This window comes from Salarias fasciatus, chromosome 23 (genome assembly GCF_902148845.1).
Source record: "Salarias fasciatus chromosome 23, fSalaFa1.1, whole genome shotgun sequence".
NCBI classification, from domain to species: Eukaryota; Metazoa; Chordata; class Actinopteri; order Blenniiformes; family Blenniidae; genus Salarias; species Salarias fasciatus.
Genome location: NC_043766.1, coordinates 10,877,533 through 10,891,938, shown reverse-complemented (window position 1 = coordinate 10,891,938; position 14,406 = coordinate 10,877,533). Strand labels below are relative to the sequence as shown.

The 14,406-nt window shown below is 40.9% G+C and overlaps 1 protein-coding gene across 2 annotated transcripts in view; it reads right to left on the bottom strand.

Moving 5' to 3' along the window:
- rnf13 (ring finger protein 13) overlaps nucleotides 1–14,406 on the bottom strand; it is a 47,351-nt gene that overhangs the window by 31,877 nt on the left and 1,068 nt on the right. Inside the window, exons 2-3 of one of the 2 annotated variants that reach the window (XM_030082408.1) lie at nucleotides 8,863–9,107; nucleotides 8,579–8,659 (exon numbers count right to left, since the gene is read on the bottom strand). In XM_030082408.1, coding sequence (XP_029938268.1) covers nucleotides 8,579–8,659; nucleotides 8,863–8,976 — 195 coding nt within the window. In that variant the 5' untranslated portion in view covers nucleotides 8,977–9,107. The remainder of the gene's footprint in view (nucleotides 1–8,578; nucleotides 8,660–8,862; nucleotides 9,108–14,406) is intronic. The other variant, XM_030082409.1, reaches the window with a different exon arrangement.

Here is a 14,406-nt window from a genome sequence, read left to right as displayed (position 1 = left end):
CTTTTCCTCTCTCTCTCTCTCTCACACACACACACACACACACACAGTCAGTTATTGAGCCCAGTGCCTTGCTGGCCTTGCTCAACACAGCAGCTGAGCTCCATATGGAAAATGACCACAGTGACACATCGCATTTACAGATCTGTTGGGCAGAGCTGAAGCAGACAAGAGAAGCCTGCTAACAAATAGCTCTCTCCGTTTGTCAAGCGTTTAACATGAATGCCACTCAATGCAACACGGGAGGTCAAACTGAGGGGTCGGGAAACTCTGGGGATTCTCTGATCAGACGAGAGAAACGTGAGCAGTCACCCGCCGCCCTCGACACAGTGGCCTGCGGGAGCCGGTGGTGCAGCCCAGCCCGCTGCTGCATGACGTCATTGTGACACTGCCTCAGATTCAGCCTCCTCACTGTGAAATCAGCTACGGCAGCGCCCTCTGTTGGTCGGAATAAACAACTTCAAAAACACCAGGCAGCACTGCAGACTGCAGCAACAGAAGCCACCTGAAGATACAATAACACAGAATAGAGGCTATGCTACAAACTTGTCTAACACGGCCTGAAAATCCTTAAAACACTGCTGGCTTGGACTTAAATGACTGCAACAAAGGCTGATTTGAGATCATTTGTGAACATAAGTTCTTTCTGGATGCCAATTCATGGACCGTCAGACCTTCTGGAGAAGAAATATGTTCCTGAAGGAGTACAAACAGAATGAGCTCCAGCAATTACATCATTTGAGAATACGTGATGTAAAAATAATGGGTGTCTGATTTCACAAAGCCAATTTCTGATCAGCATCACTTTTGTGAGCTGTAAGTAAATAAATAAATAAATAAATAAATAAATATACACGACTAAGTATTTTTTTGTAGTTCATGGTGGCAAAAAAAAAGAAAACATGCAAAAAGTCAAAAGAGGCTACACATATACTGATATGCACACAAATAAGATAAATAAGTTGTGTGTTGGTGGGGGTTTGGACTGGAGGGGAACTGGGCCACTGTTAAGCACTGCAGCGGGGAAGAAGCTGTTCTGGTGGCGTGACAGGAGGAACCAGAGTCTTTCACAAGGCAGGAGAGACTGAAATAGTTTGTGAGATTGGTGAGAGGGGGCGACTAATATCCAGACTGAGATTCTTTGAAAATATATGTCAGCACAAATGCAACAGAAAGCAATAATACTGCACAATACCAACAAATAGCTACACATGATCAACAATTTAGTGTGTCCTCCTTAAGGGTCAGATACACACACCGTCCAGACTATAACACTTAAGAAGTTACTGCACTCTCATTCTACCACAGACACAAAATGATGCATGTAGACGGGTTTTTTTTGGAAGTACATATGTTCCTTGAGCTTATATGCAATGAGATGATTACATTCCTACATTAAGGAGAACACTTTCATGGTACTCATGTCATGCACTGACTTGCTTGACAGTGTAATCACACAAATCACCCATATTACTACACATAGCTGTAATTCAACAGAGTTTTCAACTGAGACTATTCTGAATTTCATAGGGAAACATTTTTGCTTTCAATGTATGGCTATAGGATGAGTGTGAATGCAGTGTAAAGTAGTTATCAGTGTAAAGTCGAATGTTACAATGAAATGTGAAATCCACAAATCCAGGACAAAGACAGCAGTAAAACTGGTCGTGACACCTCTTAATCTTGGGTTTTCCGAAATGTGGAGCTTTGAAAGACATTGGTTTAAAGTTATCTCAAGAAAAATATTCATGCTAAACAACACAGGAAAAAAAGTTTTGCTAAGCAGCAAAGTTGTTTTGTGGTTGTTTTTTTTCTTCTTCTTCATATTTAGTCTTGGGTGGACCAGCTGCTCTCATGCACCAGTACAGAGGCTGAGAGCTAACAAGCACAGGGATATTCTCTTGATGCTGCTTTGAAGCATGAGAGGGGATTTCTCTGGTCAGCTTTTCCAAGTAACTGCACAGTGATTACACTTAATCCCGTCCACAAAAACTTCACGATAGGGCTGGTTTGCAGCATCGCGCTGATTTGAAATACAGGTGAAAATAAAAGATTTAATAATAGCTCATTCTAGATTGACTGAGGCTTCCTGTAAGCAGATTAAAGCCTGTGTGATTTACAGTCGGACACGATTTTCAAATTCCTCTCTCAAATCTACTTGAAACACCTTAAAATCCCAGACTAAATGCAAAACCATGAGAGGATCCATGTACAGTGACACTACTTTCCTTCAAACAAGCAAAACAGCTTCATTTACTATGCACTCTTTCATCAATATACCCATTTAGACCACATACAGAAATGACTGTCAGGCTGCACTGACCCTATTATTGAGGGTTTTCCCATCATGGTATGCGAGCCCTCAGGCAGTAAAATAACACAAGTGCAGTATAGATGTTAAAAAGAAAGCAGTTTGCTTCTGGGTTACTCTCAGCTGAGGGAATGAGAGCAAGAAAATCCAGTAATATACACGAAAATCCCATAAAAGAAGCACAGCAAGAGCAGAGAGCAGCCAGTATGACAGTTTGACCCATTTTAAATCGCTGTAAAAGGTTGTTTATAGTTTACAGCAAGTATTGTGTAAGATGTCTTGCTTTTAAACCATATTCCAGAAAGACACTTATAAAAACTGCCACAATTCCAAGAAAAAAAAAAAAGAGAGAGCCAATCAGACAACTACTACGCCAGGGTCCTCATACATTAATGAAAAGGCAGCCAAGTACAGCATGAGGTTCATTTCCATGTCAGTCAGACTTTCAGTTTTTTGCTGGATAAAGTCGAATGCAGACTGACCAGACATCTGTACAGTGTGAGGGAGGGGATTTCTACAGCTGTCTGAGGAAACACACTCCTGGGCAGCCATTTTTTATGGGGTCTTCCGAGTCATCTTGATGCTAAAAAGCTGCCATCCAGCTACCACATATAACGCAGGTGCATTAAATAACCACATAAGTGCTTCACATTAATGACAAAGCACCACTGAAGCTCTAGAAATCATTCATGATCCTTTGTCTACGGATCACCTCCTTTCTGTTGACACAACAGAAGCAGCAAACCAACTCAATGATCTGTCGAGGGGGGGCAACCATCAGGTTTACCGCACCTCTGATAGAGAGAGAGGAAGCTCTCTCAGAGTCCAAGGACGTTCATGTGATCCTTGAAGACCATCCTAGCTTTTAAAGTTTAATGCCGATGTATTTGAGCATGGAGGCACTTTCCTGAAAGTGTGAGAAATACAAGTGACAACACGGTCTGTTTGTGCTTCCAATTACTCAGAGGGCGTATAAGTGAAAAATCTATAAACAAGTCAAGCTGAGCCATGAGATAATTTACCACAAACAAGCAGTCATGGCAGTGACAATAACGAGGAATCTTCAGCTCAGTAGAAAGCTACAACCAGAGCAACAACAGGAAAAGCATCCACACAGGAGAAGACAAAAGACGCAACCGTGTTCAAAATTCAGTGGTAAGACTGCTCCAAAAATCATTTGGATACTGAAAATTGTTTGAAATCTCTATCACATACTTCTCAAGTCCAGTTTTATGAATGCAGTTGTCCTTTTTTTTTAATGCAGAAGTATGAAAATCTAATAAATCATCATCTGCATTAAATGCATTATTCTGTTCAAACTGAAAAACATATAATGCTTGATTTTGTGTTAATAAACAAACTGATCATTGACTTTTCACTGCAGCCTACAGCGTCACTGCAGTGTGTTTGTAGTTAGTGTAGTCAGTGTAATCTTTGATAAGGAAGAAAGTCTCCCCCATAACGATATTTCTTGTAACCCAATCAATTTTTTTCCCCCAAGTTTTCAGTATCTCTCTCTCACCCTGACTGGTTGAGCGGTTAAATGTGACGCTCACATGAACAAAGCACTGACCCGCGCATTTGGGCTGCACGCAACACACTGAATGGCTCTGTCCAACCAGCGAGGAGTCCACAGTTATGAAAATACAAAAATAAAGATTAGTGCACATGATGCATAAAACTATTTTTTACTGCTATTTTAAGGTTGAGGCTGCATTCATTCAAGTTGAATTCATCCTCAAAAGCCTTTTGCTGCATTTAATAATAATAAAAACAAAGCTGGTGTCACTTTTAAAGAGTGAAGGCCTTATTGACTTGATATCAACTTTGCCTCAGTCTGCAAGATGATACTGGCAAAATGTAACCTGAGGAAGCAGCTGCTGTGCAGGTTCAATATTGAGAACTAAAACTGTAAACAGCTCTGGTTCTGCAATTCAGAAACAGGGGAAGCTCTGTTTGAGAGCTCTTCCCTGCAGGGAGTCCTCCTCAGTCAAACGGCCTTGTGCAGTCTTGTGATGCCAGAGGTTTGTCTTGTTATTGCACAACTTTAGTACTCTTACATTTCAACTCATAATCATACTTCGACCACTCATTGATTAAATTATAGCTTAATTTCATCTGTCTGAGCTGGTCACAATCATTTTACATAACCTTTAAAAATGTCTCAATCATCTGTGGGAAAGCATATAGACGGTATTTATTGTGTTTCCCCACTGTGCCTGCTCTTTCGACTATATAGGGGTACAGCAAAATGCTAAAACCACAAAACTACAGGAAAGACGATGCAGGGCTGACGATATCAAATAGTATAACAAAAAAATTTTTTTTTAGGAAAGTCACCTGATGAAGATAATTTTGATGAAAAGAAATTTGACGTCGAAAATTGGTAAATAAAGAATGACATCTGATGTTAAATTTACCAATGTCAATGTTTTTTTTTAAATTTTCATAATTTCTAATAAATAATGCGACATTAAAAAAAATGCTGTTATTAGTATTCTTGGTTCAAATTAAGGTAGGCCCAAAAACAAACAAAGATGTTTTTGTTGTGAAAACAAGCAAATATTTCCCTATAAACAAATTCTGTTAACAGGAGAAATTCAAAAACTTGAATATTCTTTATCTTCTTCATTATGCAGACTTACACAAACATATGACGGTTAATGCTGCCTGTCTACAGTAAAAAATAAAATACTGCTTTTTTTTTTTCCAATATACAAACGTAAACAAAAAATAAAATGGTGCTTTTTTGCTGTAACTTGTTGACAACTTCTTTCTTGAAATGAAAAAGAAAAAGAAATGTCTACTGTGAGACATCTGGACAATTACAGACATTTTAAAGCTATTTCTGTTGCCAACTGCATAAAAGGAAAACAACATGGTTAAAATAAGTTTTACATTACATCAGGTTCACAGACACCCCATATTTACTTTCAGTGTCTCGTTTTTTCATCTCTTCAATTATTTTGGTAAACGTGAATTTGTGTCTTTGAACGCCTCGCACTGTAATGTCCAAGCTGCCTTGAGCGCCACTTGAGCGAATGGCGCAGCAGAAACACGGGATCGGTAAAAGCTCAATTTTGACGAATGCTGGCCTCAAAATAAAAAAAACTTTTGTATCAAAATCAACTCTGCTGGTCATATCTGTCTTAAATAGCTGCAAAACTATGCAGGAGTGTCCACTACCACCTCGTCTTCCATTTTCACATGAAATGAGAGCGCTGCTACAGTAGGGTGAGAGGGTCAAACTTATCAGCCTCAGAGCGCAGTGCCCCTTCGTGTTCTTGAAACTTTTTTCATTTCAACAGAATAACATTCTGTGCATCTTTCAATTTTGCTTTGTCATTTTTAAAAAATTTTTTTTTTGACATTTATTAATTTTAATTTTGTGCCATTAAATTCCAACATGCCTCTACTATTGCATCTCTACTACTGCACGTAATTTATTATATTTCTTTGAGCTTGCAACATAAAACGGTTGATTGTCCAGGGCGTGTAAACTTGTTCAAAAAAAAAAAAAAAAAAAAAAAAAAAACACTTGCTCCAGGGAACACACCTGATCAAACTGTACTGTAGTAACTCTCAGCAGACCACAGAGGCTGTAAACCTTTAGTGCCCAACCCTGTTCCTGGAGAAGCCCTGTCCAGCATGTTTTATTTCTCTCACAGATTCAACACAGCTGCTTACACCGACAGGCTCATCACCGGGCTTTTCTCAGCGTCAAGTGAGGACAATCGTTAGATTCTGGTGTCTTGAAAGAGCAAGAATATGTTGGATAGAGGCCCTCCAAGAACAGGGTTGGGCACCACTGCTGTAAACTATAAACTGATCTCATCATTACCAGTAAAAGTCCATCAGAGTGTATCCAGCCTCTGACAGCCGGATGCTTTAGGATGCTCCTGACTTCAGCTTTCCTGTACTAAGAGGAGCTCCAGTCTGACTACATTATAACACTAACATCGTATCATATTTAAAGTTAAGTTTGTTACACTTCAAAGTCTTGATAAATGCTTTTGGTATAATACTGTTAAAAAGTTACCAAGCTTCCAAACCTCAGTGATGATGATACACACTTTACCATAATTTAGATTTCAGGCTGTTATAGATGATGTAATGATACTAAACACAGCACTCTTAAATTTAGATAAGTGTCCAAATTACGCCGGGATACATACTACTTAACTTGCACATAAACACAAACACAAAACAAGACACCAAGTAGTTTACTCTCAGGCTGCGTCGGAGTGTGACAAGCGTTTTGCACAACAACTGAACTCTTGACAGTGGGAAACGCCACAATGACCTGCTTAGACAGCAGACCATGAATCATCCCTTCTGTTTGAGAGCTTTGTGGGTGAAATACAGCATAAGTCAGTCTACAGAGATCTCAAAACAACACAGGTTTCTCTGCTCATCAACACAAAGTAGAAATGTGTTTGAGCGCAGCTGCATGAAACATGATTAAACCTTGATGTAAATTTAGGGGTGAGTCAACATTAAAACTAAAAATATAGAGTACTAAACTAGACTGTGGATCGGGAGTTTTTCCACCATGGAGGTCATTATTTATTTTATTGTCCATTTAGTCAAGCATGAGCAGAACTATTTACCATAGCAGTGATGCATATATATGTGCGCAGTAGCAGCGCTTATGCCACCTACTCGGGACGGGGCTTGAGCATTTTCGAAAAGCTGTTTTTATAAATATTCTACAATTCTACAATTTCATTTAGCAGACGCTTTTGTCCAAAGCGACGTACAACACACAAAATATGTATTTTCAATGGCTCTGAAGACCACAGACATGTAAACGGGCACCGAAAAATGCAACAAAAGTCATGCATTTTCACTAGAAAACATTGTCGAAAACACGGCCTTGGCCTAATGTACGATCCGGACTGTCAATGGCAAAGCATGTCCAGACCCAAATCTGATGTGTGTTTGCACCACAACAGTTTAAAACGTAGGTGGGGTTGTGAATGGCGGCGTAATGACACGGCCATTCACCATCAGTTCTTCACTCTGGTAGTGGCTCCTCAGCGGCGCTACTCAGGCATCTGAGTGAAGCCGTGAGCCTCCATTCTCTGTGACACAGCTTGGAAAACTTTCGCATTTCAAACACCACCATCCAGCTCCTGCTGAAGAACACCCTCATCAGGTGACCAGGTTTAATGTATTGAAATTTCAAAAAATGAAATTAGCAAAACAAGTATTGGTGCGTGTCAGTGTTGTAGCTCCTCCTTACCAATGTGTGAGGTGCCTCAATGGAGGGGTTACAAAAAGTCACATTTACTTTTCCATTCCCAGACACAACTGCAACATTCTTGCTGTTCCAGTAAGTGAATTTGTCACTCCAGCCTCTTTTATATTGTTCATCACTGTGAAAGTTTCTCTGCTTTTCTCCAGTCCTTCACAAGTTGTTCAGACACTCTCATCTGTCTTCCTGCCGCTCTCTCTGTTTTCTGCGGTAAATATTAATCAGTTCTAGTTATATTCTGTTGTGCAGCTTTTTCACTTGAGACCTTTTGCTTGCACTGTAAATGCAACAGCAAGATTTTTCAGTGGAACTGCAGCAGCATTCTTTTGTTATACCAGTATATTTTGATAAAAGTCACACAACCAGTCAAACATCCAAACAAAGTGTGACTTATAGAGTGTAAAGTATGGGTTCTGACAAAACTCAACAATAAATTCAGAAGTTTCTGGAGATAAACATGCCACTACTGTGCGCCAGTACAGCCACCTGATCGACAAAAGTGGGACTAATCAAATTCGATGTACTGTATCTTCATGGAAACCGTAAGAATTTTTCTAAAGCTGAAAGCATACAAACAAATACCGTTGTTTTAAAGGATGAGTACAAGTACAAGCACTAACCTTTAGCTACTTGCCAATATCGAGTATTGATACGAGTACTACTTACCAATTGCCATGAAGTGTATTTCATACTCTATACGCAAACAAAGTGCTCTGCTATGCACCGTGAATCACTAGTGCACAGCCTCTGTGCTGCTCCCACGGCCTCAAAGTCTACAGTACGCATAGGGAAATGCATTGTGCCTATCTACTTGCTGCCTCGTGTTTGCAATCCCATTTTCTCCTTTAAAATCTATATGGGAATTATAAAATTAGATTTGTTTTCACCAAAAAACCGAAGAACTTTATGGACTGCTCACGTGCTCTATTTTATAGATAATTATGGTTAAAATATACCAACTAACAAGCAACTCAGAACTCATGAAAAACAGTCTGTGATCTGGTTGCACTCACTTTCAGTCCATCACTGGGGAGCCTGTAGCCAAAGCGTGCAGGTAGGTCATCAAAGTTCTCTGTTTTGTTGTCGAATGAGTACTGAAAGATGAAAAAACAATTAATTAATGGAAGTTCACTGAATAAACACAAACACAGGAGTTCCTGCGTTGCCTTAAGAGAAAAAGAAATCATCTAAACACAGGTCTAAGGTACTATTAATACTACTATCATGTTCAAATTGAAGCTAAATTATAAGTATTTTTACTATAAACATAATTACATTTGTGAGAGGGCATACTCACAGCAGCAATGTCAGCCTCTACGGGCAGGAGGTTGAGGAAAGCGAAGAGCTGAACAGTGAAGATGGTGTAAATCTGCGTAGCCGACAACATCAGCATTCCCAGAGACAGCAGCATCTTGGCATCACGTTACAAACTCCAGCTGCTATGCCACTCACTCATACAAAACCAGACACACACGTAGAAAATGGAATCGATGCAGGCTGTCGTGAGTTGGAACCCCTTGCTGTCCTCAGCTGCTGTCACACCTGAAAGAGACAAAAGAGTTTTTGAGCTCAGGCCTTTAAAAAAGATGTAATCAGGTTACAAAAAAGAAGTGTGATGATTTAGAACCAGGATCAGATACAACATCACAAATGATTATCATAAAGTATGTATGACATGATCTGTGCTTACTGTCAGCTACTTTACCGGACTGACACTAACTTTAAAAGCTAACTTCTGGTCATTTTTACCTAAGTGATTATGATCAGAATATGTCTTAATGATGTTTGAGTTACATCAGTCTGCTGACTAATGTCACTGAAGGTAGTACTAGGCATTATTCCTTACATTCATTCAGTTTTTGGGGTTAATTTTCATTTGAGGTACTTTAGAAGTGAAAAAATACAATCTGTAATATGATTTATATAAAATTCTAAACTGAGTTGCCAAGTAGCTTCAATCAATCTGCTAAAAGATGCGAGTACTGCCAGTAATACCTACACAGTACAGCAACAATTCAGTTCCATTTTATTTATGTAGAGTCAAATGCAACACAGTTATTTCAAGGCACTTTGATAGATAAAAACTGACAATTCCACATGAGCAAGCATAACCAACAGCAAAAAGGAAACCCCCACGTTTAACAGCGAGAAACCTTTGAAGACCCAGGCACAGAGATGGCAGCTTTCTGATACAGTGCTCTGAGAGAAGCTTGGATACAAGACGGTCAAATATTCTACAAATAAGTATCCTCCATGGAAAAAAAAACTGTTACAGGCTATGATAAAGGCAGTACAGAGAGAAATGAGTGAGCTGGCAGAGGTACATAATGGGAACCTGGTGAATAAAGTAGCTACAAAATACAAAAAGCTCTCTTTCCCTGAGGCACTCGAAACTCCTAAACAGCTATAAGCCACTTGGCTGTACAGATAGACCAAAGAGGTAAAAGTCTGAAGAATAAACAGGATGTCCTTCACTGGCCCTGCTAAGATGTGCTCTCAATAACATGGAAATAATAATAACAGCAGGCCAGACCCACCAAGAGATGAGATGGAAAAATACTGGAAGGGCATATGGGAAAGAGAAACATCACACAGGCCTGATGCTACTGGCAAGAGAACTGACCACAGTAACCTCCCAGAGCAAAAATCATTGAACATCTGTATGGCAGACACTTAAGAAAGCATCTCTAAAGAGTTGGACATCAGGCCCTGAAATGATCCATGCAGAGTGGCCGAAGACGATGACTTTGCTCCATGAGAGATTAGAAGCACAAATGAACCAACTTCCAAGGGATGAGACCCATCCGTAGTGCTTAAACAAGGGTAGAAATATCCTAATCATGAAGGAGCCCCAGAAGCGACGTACAACAAGCTTATGTCAGATGTCATGACAGCTAAGATCAACTGGCACATGAGTAAGACACAGAAAACAATTAGTACTCATACCACAGGAGCAAAATACCAGCTGCAGGTTTACGTAGACCAGGGGTCGGCATCCCGTGGCACGCCTGGCATTAACACCAGGCACGTTTACATGCGCCCCATATAATGGCTTATAGGGAAGAGCGGATTGTAAATGTGTCATGTAAACGCCCGGGTGGATCCACTGCACTCGGAGCGGAATGTATTTCGGAGCCGATTGTACGAGGTGGTGTACACCAATCGATAATCCCCTCCGTGCCTGACAGCGGATCGGAAAAAAAAAGGGGGATTATTTGTTCTGCGCACGTGTTCCCTCGTACGTAGTGACATGATGACGTGCACAACAAACAGGAAGCAGGACAGTCCAAAAACAAGCTGAAGAATATGACGGTGATTGAAAATCACTTTTTTAATAAAAACCCCAACAGAAAAAAACACTGGAGAGGCGAGATGGAAGCAAATCGCACAACAGCGAGTTGTTCAAAGAGCTCCATAGCAGAATACGAGCGGTTGCCTGACCAGTGTTATGGATTAACTAGTTTCCGTGTTAACGAGTGACTGCAGAATTCTGTGCAAATACATGCTGATAACGGCAGTTGTTAAAGTAAGACTCACAAAAGACTTTAAACTTGCACATTCAATATTACTGTAGATAACCGACGTTTGCCAGAACGACTACAAGTCTCAGTCATCTATTGGTCACAAGTTAGCACGGGCACCAGTTAATTCGAAACATCGGCATGCGGAGCACAAAGCACGTTTATGAAAGCACTTTTTGGACTTAATAACAGAAAAAATATCTTTAAAGATATGATTTTATGTGCTTTATCTGAATGGAGTAAATTTCCAGGTATGTTGGAAATGTTTTTGTATTTTGTGTTAACTTGCATTTTAGTTAATAATGGCACACCCATTGATGAGAAAATTTTAAACTGGCACTCTATGACAAAAAGGTTGCCGACCCCTGACGTAGACGTTGCTAGAGACTGCAAGAACAGACAGATCAACTTGTGCATCACCTGGACTGATTACAAGAAGGCCTATGAATTGGTGACACACAAACACACTGATACTGGAATATTTTGAACTATAAAAGACCTTCATAAAGAACTTCACAGGATTGTGGAAAACAACCTTGGAAGCCAACTCAAAGCCAGATGCCTGAAGGCCCGTCCATGCTTCACATGTACGCGTTTCCGCGTCCGCTTTGGAAGGTCCGCGCACCACCGATGCGGACGCGCTTTCTCCCATGCTACATTTTGAGCTCAGCTGTGCGCGTCTCATGCAGGCGCGGTGATCCACGCAGCCTCGACAAGCTTTTCCGGCACTACAGACTGTTTATCTGCTCTTTTATTACGGATTATTTAGAGAAAATTAAGCACATACATTGTCAGTACATTATCTTTAAGTATTAAAGTTTATTTAGCCTTTTTTTTCTGTTTCTGAATCGCGGAGCGGCGCCGGAGCGATTAGTTACTTTTTCACTTCAGTCTGCAGACCTCCTCCTCCCTCCAGACAGTCTCTCTCTCTTTCCACGAGTTTTTCACTCTTTCGGTGTCTTTAAGTGGAGCCATCAGGCTGGAGCTCCGTCTACTTTCACGTTTATCGTCATGTTTTGTTTGCTATGGCGCTCTGGCGCAGGCGCACTCTTCCGCGACCTGCACGCAATGCGCAACGCGGTCTCAAATTCTGGCTGCTGCGCGGACGTCCGCGGATCGGTCCGCGCGGACCCTAGCGGACAGGAATTCATGACGATTTTTACGTCACGCGGACCAATGCGCAACGCGCACCCACGCGGACATGTGAAGCATGGACGGGCCTTAAGTTAACATGAGGAGGGGCAGGTGCTTTGGTCATATACCATTACCACTGTTGTTCTGCATAAGCTTGAACCCCCTCAGTCAGATCACCACAAAGACTGGGTATGGATACCAATTCTAAAGTGGGGCAACAATCAGCCACCTGCTCTACATGGATGACATCAAGCTGTAGGCCAAGAACGAGCAAGAAATGGACTCAATGATCCACACCACCTGGATCTACAGTACAGACATCAGAATATCATGCAGGTTAGGCAAGTGTAGTTGGGTGGCATCAAAGAGGCAGGATGATTAGAACTAAAGGGGTTGGCCTCCTAGATTGCAACATAGGGTATATCCAGGATAACTACAACTACCTTGGGATCCCTCATGTTTAGGGAAATCATGAGGAGGTAGGCCTGGGCGATTATATGATCGTGATTGGTGATCACGATTAATTTCCAGTCTATCACGGTGATCAGCTGTGAGCACATTTACTCGATCAGACATGGCAGGAATGTGCGTGACCACAGCCAATCACAGTCGACTTTTTCCTGCTCAATTTCCGCCTGTAAGTTGTCTGAGAAGTAAACAGAGATGGAGCTGAACGTGGAGCTGAGGGCAGCAAAGCAGATGAAGTCAGCCATGCCTTGGCGTTATCCTCCAAGGATGAGGCTACTGTTGACAGGAAAGGCTACTCCACGCCCCACCGCTGCTAGCACACCGATCCGCAAGGAATCTGGTCTTTTGAGTACAGGAACTACTTGTGATACAGTTTAACTAACGATGGTTCAGTTCTTCTCTTCTACTGAAAAAATGGTGCATCGCATCATTGAACATATCACCACGTCTTGCCGCCAACACTCTTCTTCTAACAACAAGCAGAGAGAGCCTGCAGCGCCCTTCTTCTTCTGTAGTGTGTGTAAAATAAGGTTGAACATGCAAACAGCACACCTAGTGGCATGAAGTGCAAATGCAGTCATGGCGTCGTCTGTGCGCTGTGGTCTGAAAGAGGATCTCCCTGGGGTTATTATGTTTCAGAAACCAGAATATTTATCTTAACACGAACATTGACTGCACGTAAACGTAGCCAGTGTCGTCTTTTCAGGCCACTGCACCATATGAACAACATTCTTAGAGGAGTAAAACGATTGCTTTGTTAATTTTTTTGGTATTATTGTAGTTTTGTACCGTTACATTTTAAGTCTAATCTGTCCAATCTAGATTGCAAGCAATAATGATGGCAGCAGCATATTTCGTGATCATTTTTTTTGCCATATCGCCCAGCCCTATGAAGAGGTCAACCAAAACCAAATACTTCCAGAGAGTGAGACAAGCCCTAAGAAATCAGCTGAATGTTAACAACTATGTCTGAGTCATCAAAAAGCATAGAAGATGTACACACTGCCAGTCATCAAATATCCAAATGCGATCATAAGCTGGAAAAAGGAGGAGACAATAGCCACAGATGGTGAAAGATGCAAGCAGTGTACATAGAGAAAAACAGCCACGTGGTTGGTATTGTTCATATTACCTTCTTACTATATTACCTCAGTCCAGAATAGCTGTCTGAGGGACAGCTAAGACAATACGCGGAACTGCCGAACTGCCAGACGTCTGGCAGGGAACCCAAGGTTGATACCACCGTGCAAGAGTGAGAAGGTTCTTGAGAGTTCTTTTCTTTTTCCTTAAACATTTACTTCATTACCCATCAAAAAATAAACTTTAAAATGAATAGCTTCATCTCCCTAAATGAAAACACAGCTGGTGGACATTCATTATCACTGACTCTGCTACAGTAGGCATCATATTACAATTCTGTAAATTTTTTCCAGTGTCATCCAATTGTCTTTTATAAAACCATGATATATTCCTGACAATCCGTTTCCATAAAATACACCTGACCATTTGTCCATGTGCCAAACTGAGTGAAATCATTCAACAGGAACCTCATGACTGTTACGATCAGGTGATCATAAACTGAAGGAGCCAATCTTTTTTTTTTTTAAATTTGCATTGCAATTTAGTTTATCATTTATGTAATCTCATAATCAGTAGCACTCTGGATAGTAAATATTTGACTAAAGTAAAAAATGCAATTGAAAAAACAACAAATGAAC